Here is a 5,797-nt window from a genome sequence, read left to right as displayed (position 1 = left end):
ATGACCAGTGGGACACTGGGTTGAGGACCAGCTGTCTCAACATGCTGCCACTTGGATGGCCATAAGGTCACGGGGGACGTCTTTGTTTCTTTTCTTTTTTTGTTTCCTTTTTCTTTTAAAATGAAAATTTGAAGCAAATATTTCATTTTAGAAAGAAAAAGAAAGTATAATGTCATTCTGCTTTCTTTTCACTCCAATGGAGGGAGGGGAGAGGGGCGGGGGGGGGGGGGGGGGGGGGGGGGGGGGGAATTCCTGCAAGGAGAAGTGGGAAGGTGAAGGGTTAATGTGTGGCCGGGGAAACCTGATGCTAATTAAGTCTCAGGAATGCCACATACTGACATTGTAGTGCAGCCCTCAGAGTGGCTCGTGCACCGGAGAGAGAGCCAGCAATGCGCGGCGCGTGTGACGGTTTTATTCCGCGCTGACAGTCGGTGAAGTCAGTCTCACCGGAGCCCGGAGCGGTGAGAAGTGCCCATCAAGAGTCTCTCGTGTCAAGTTTGGGTTGAGTTTCCTCTGAAAGGAGAGCACCAGTGATGGACTTTCAGCCTCTTTTTTGACTTTAAAAGCTTTAACTCGCATTTTTCTTTCTTTTTTTTTTTTTTTTGCAGGCGGAGAGATTTATATCTGACGCCAAAAAGAAAAGTAAAAACAATGTTTTTATTAACACCGGTGCTGTTGCTGCTGTTGCCTCGGGTCTCACTGCAAGCTGTCGCGGAGCTCTGCCGCGGCACGCAATGCCTCGGAGCGGAAACCGGCGATCCGAGACCGTGCGCCGGAGCGCACTGCCCGGGGAGCAGATCCTCCAGACCGCCGCGGCAGTTCAACCCGGCGACGCAGGGGAGAGCGGCGCACACCGTCGCCAGCCAACACCACGCGCACCCGAGCTCTCCGAGAGCGGCGGCGTCGGACGCGGCGCACCCCGCCGCCCAGCCGCCGCGCTCGCGCCACGGCGGCGAAGCGGCAGGCGGAAGCGGCAGGCGCATGAGAGCGCCAGAAGTTGTACCTGCGGGGTGCACCGACGCGGACTGCGCCGCGCTCGTGAGACAACCCCAGCCCGCTAATGACACCCGAGACTGCCGCGGGATCGAGTGCAGACTGCCGCTGAGGATACGGCCGAGAGCGCGCGCCAGGTCCTGTGCGGGAGAGGGCTGCGGTCCTGAGGAGCTTCCTCCCGTGCATCTGTCCGACAGAGCGGCGCAGTTTCTGGGAGACTTCCCCGAGCTTGGATATCCGTCGTCGGAACTCGGCGGCGCGCCTTTGGGTGTCCAGCTCACGTGTGACATCAAGCCAGGTCTGCTATCATCACCACCACCATCTTCATCATCATCATCATCATCATCATCACTTTAACTTTAGAGAGCCTCTGTGATGCCCTCTGTGCTCAATGGTGCGCCAGTCTAACCATTGTTCTGGTTGAGTGACATGGCTTCAAAAAGAAGCTGATTAATTATGATCTTGCTCTGTATATGTAACCTTTTATTGACTTTAACCCCCTTTTCCCAACAGCGATCTGCACAATGGGATTACACACAAAATACTCAAAGGAAGGACTTTGTTGACCTTCAGCCCAAAATTATATCAGCACAGCTCCCAGAGCAGCTGAACTGGAAACATGTCTGTGAGTCAGTTGTCCAGAAAATGTCGAGTGCTTTGATGTTGGTCCACAAAGGAAACTTTAATTGCACTTGCTAACTATGCCAATAAAAGGGGCCAATGGGTCTCTTTTAATCCCTTCCTCCATGGCAGTGTTTAACAATAACAACTTGTCTCATCACATATTTCACGTTGCATTATTTCCCCCCCCCCAGGGGAGAACGAAGTTCCCTCAGAAGATGCCCTCATCTTGAACCTCCAGCTGGCGAAGGGGCAGGAGAAGCTGGTGGAGGCCCTGCGCGCCCAGCAGGTGGTCATCCGCGACCTGCAGCAGAAGCTCGCCGACCAACAGGAGGCGCTGCTGTCCCAGCAGAGGGAGATCCTGGACCAGCAGCGGCGCATGTACGACCAGATGGACGTGGTGAAGGCCCAGTACGGCCTCCTCTCAGACACCGTCAAGCAGGTCTCCTTCCAGGGCCTACAGGGGGAGCTGCAGAGCTACTTCGAGAGCCACCTGGCGGGTCTGCAGAGCCAGGCCCGCAGCCACCTGCAGAAGCCCTACGCCGTGCACAAGATGGACATCGACTCGAAGGTGATGGATGTGGTCGGAGAGGCTCATTTCCCTCAACCTCTGCTGGGTTGCCCTTCACCTTGCGGGCGGGAGGAGTTCTGTGATTTTCAGAGGGACCCACCTCAGTGTGAGAAGTGCACCATGTGTCCACCGGGCTTCTTTCTGATCTCACAGTGTTCTCCCACCGCGGACAGGATGTGCCAGGTATAGTACTTTAAAATTACTGCTGTATTCACATCCCTTTTTACCATATTTAAAACACACTGTCTGGTTGCATGACGGTAAGACTGATATCTGCACTTTTCATCTTGATTATGGTGGAATCAGTTAGTTTCCACGCATACGGCAGCCATGCCCAAACTAAATAACAGCTTATTTGGAGGGGGTTCATACTCATCCCGTATCAGAATAAAGCAATAATTAATAAAAAAAAATATTTGTTTGAATTGCAGGACAGAGATGAATGCCTTGAAGTGCCAACCATTTGTGGAGAGCGAGTGAAGTGCCTTAATACTCCCGGTAACGCATTGTTTTTTTTATTTTTGGATACTTAAAATAATTAATCTCCTAAGTGGAGAAAAACAAACATATTCCCTTCTGAATATTTTAATATTCCGTGGTTTCTCTATTCTCTCTACACAGGGGGCTTCAGGTGTCTGGGGGTCTCTCAGAGAGAAGCCGTGATGGGCTTGTGTGGTCGCGACTACTTCTACAACCCGGAGCTGCAGGAGTGCCAGGCCTGTTCCGACTGTGAAGGAGAGCCGGTTTCAGCTCCCTGCACGGCTCTCACCGACTCTGTCTGCGGCCAGCCTTCAGAGAGCCGACTCTCCCAGTCTTGGGGGGCCAGCGTGGGAGTCCCCCCCGCCAGGACCTCTGGCGCCCACATCTTCCCCGGGCTTCAACTCACCATCCGAGGCAAAGAGAGGATCGATCTGCTGTCCAACGAGGCCGGCCAGGTGACCTTCCTGCAGCACGGCCTCGTGTGGCTGGATCACAACTTTGCCATAAAGCACAGCTGCAGGAACTTCCTTCAGGTGGGGATGAGGCTCAACGGGAGCCAGGAGGAGGAGGGTCGCGACCTCAGTGGCGTCCGCATCGAACAGCCGGATGGGAAATACTTCCAGGGCGTCAGCGTCAGCAGCGGGGTCGAGGTGGAGCCCAACCACTCCTTCGCCCTGCTGCTGAAGAGCCCGAATCAACACTGCAACCAGAGCAAGGACCTCCACCTCTACGACGTCGCCACGCCCTCCGTCAGCCTGCTGTGGTTGTCGCATGACACCGGCGCCGTGGCGATGACGGCTCAGATGTCCCTGTTGACGCACTACCAGACCAGCTACCGCCCGACCTTCCGCGTGACCTCGGTGTCCGACCCGTATGTGATCAGTCTGACGCACGACAGCCGCGGCGTTCGCTTCACGGAGAGCGGCGTGGTGAAGTTCGTCCTCCAACAGGCGCTCTACTCCATGGGCCACACCTGCGTCCGGGAGGGTTTCTCCCTGATTGCCTACACCAACCGCAACGGCACCGGCCAGGAGGCGATGCGGGCCTTCAAGACGGGCGTCAACTACAGGGACACCTCCATCACCCTCTCCGGCGCCGTGAGCGTGGCCGGCGGCGACACGCTCAGCTTCGAGATCACGTCTCCGTCCCAGTGCAACATCCGCTACTTCGGGGACAGCACCGGGATCAGCGTGCTGAGCCTCATCTGGATCCCGTCGGCGGTGTCGTCGGCGCTGACCGCCACCGTGTCCAGGACGGGTCTGCCCTCCGGAGCGGTCAGGAATAAGCCGCTGTCGTTCCAGCAGACCGGCGCCGACACGCCGCAGGTTCGCTTGGCCCGCTCCGGGGAGCCGAACAGCCGGAAGAACTTTATATTCCACGAGAAAGGGACGGCGAGCATAGCCCTCAACCTGAAGCTGATACACTCTTGCAATATTGTGAAACTCACTTTGCAGCGGGCGGGGGGTCAGGGTGAGCAGGCGGGTCCTGTGGCTCAGCAGGTGTCTGGATATATGCCTGAAGGGAGCGAGTGGGCCAGTATCGGGCTGAGGGCCTCGTTTCCGGTCCAGAACGGTACAGCGCTCTATGTGACTCTGGACTGCATCCGCGGGCGAGTCAACCAGATAACACACGAGGGCGGGACTAACATTTCAATCCTCTGGGTTACAGTGTGATCCAAGAAGATTTCATTTTTATTTTTTATCATCAATGCATTTTGTGGAAAAAAAAAGACAGTTTTTGCACAGTATTGAATTGCAGAGCAGATTCAACAATTTACCAAATAAATAAATATTTTGTCCCAGTGTTTTTTGTTTTAAAATGTATGTTTCGTCACCTGTTTAGACTTTTATTGTGAAATCTCTTTTGGGTATGATTAACGTACTGTAAGTACGTAGAGTACTGGTACTTCGGCTGGTTGAGCAGTGACCAATTCTGTGTGTGTGTGTGTGTGTGTGTGTGTATGAGTGTATATGCATACATGTGCAGTGGTGCTTGTTATATATGTATGTGTGTGTGTGTGTGTGTGTGTTTATGTACACATTAGGCATGCCTACCTTTGTATGAGTCGTTTAATATGTATATCCTTCTGTCCCTGCACATATTTAACTTGTGTACTGTATGTAACAAACCTTTTTTCTGTATTATATCATTTGGCATTTCAAATAGTTTAACATTTCGGGAGATGCACTTGTAAAACTTCTGGAAGAGAGATCGATTCCACTCTAAACTGGTTAGCTTAGCTTAGCTTAGCTTAGCACAAAGACTGGACCGCTAGCTTGGCTCCGTCCAAAGGAAACAAATTGCACCTCCCAGCACCTCTAAAGCTCAGTAATGAACACTTGTTAGTTTAATCTCGACTAAAAACATTTGCTATTTTAGGGGGGGGGGGGGGGGGGGGGGGGGGGGGGGGGGGGGGGGGGGGGGGGGGGCAGGGGGGAGGGGTTATGTGCCAGACCATTCCACCATTTTTTGACGGATTAAACAAAGAGGGGCTGGTTGGTGTATTTTCTTTGGACAGATCCAGGCTGTTTCTCTCTGTTTCCAGTCTTTTTGCTATGCTATGCTAAGCTAAGCTAACTGGCTGCCTGCTTCATATTTACCGCACCAACGTCAGAGTGGTATCGGTCATCTGGCATTGAGGCCTTCACACACTGCAGCCGTGACAAGCAAACAACACAACAATGCAAAAATACTTGCGTATGTTTGTTTTTGCACATTTTCATTATGCCTTTTTACAACATGATTGGTTGAAGCCATTATTCAAAAATGTTACACAAAAACAACAGTTGTTGACGTGCCAAACAAACGCCCCCCCTCCATAAACTGTCCAAAATGTCAAACTATCTCATTAATGCTCTGCAGAGTCATGAAAGATCTCTACACACATGCTCGGTATACACATTCATAAGCAGGAGTTGGTATTTGATGATGTTTTCGATGATATTTATTTGCCTTTTATAAAACGGGACTTTTGTATTTACTCTATAGAATACATATATTTGTCAGACATGAGAAAAGTATAAAAAATATGTTGTGTATGTGTTAAAGCGCTGAGTAGGCAGTGTCATGCAGCGATAGCCTCGATCGTACGTTTATTTGCACACGTGTAGTTTAACATTGTATTATGGAATG

The 5,797-nt window shown here is 52.0% G+C and overlaps 1 protein-coding gene across 1 annotated transcript; it reads left to right on the top strand.

Annotated features, from left to right (window-relative positions):
- On the top strand, window positions 1-4,338 carry si:ch211-37e10.2. Its single transcript, XM_034560712.1, has 5 exons — window positions 1-7; window positions 707-1,291; window positions 1,809-2,368; window positions 2,617-2,683; window positions 2,807-4,338. The coding sequence occupies exons 1-5, from the start codon at window positions 1-3 to the stop codon at window positions 4,336-4,338; spliced, it is 2,751 nt and encodes a 916-aa protein (XP_034416603.1).
- Window positions 4,339-5,797: the final 1,459 nt, after the last annotated feature.

Source organism: Cyclopterus lumpus, chromosome 20 (assembly GCF_009769545.1).
Source record: "Cyclopterus lumpus isolate fCycLum1 chromosome 20, fCycLum1.pri, whole genome shotgun sequence".
NCBI classification, from domain to species: Eukaryota; Metazoa; Chordata; class Actinopteri; order Perciformes; family Cyclopteridae; genus Cyclopterus; species Cyclopterus lumpus.
Note: the sequence above shows the minus strand (reverse complement) of the source record. Positions and strands in the feature narration are given on the sequence as shown.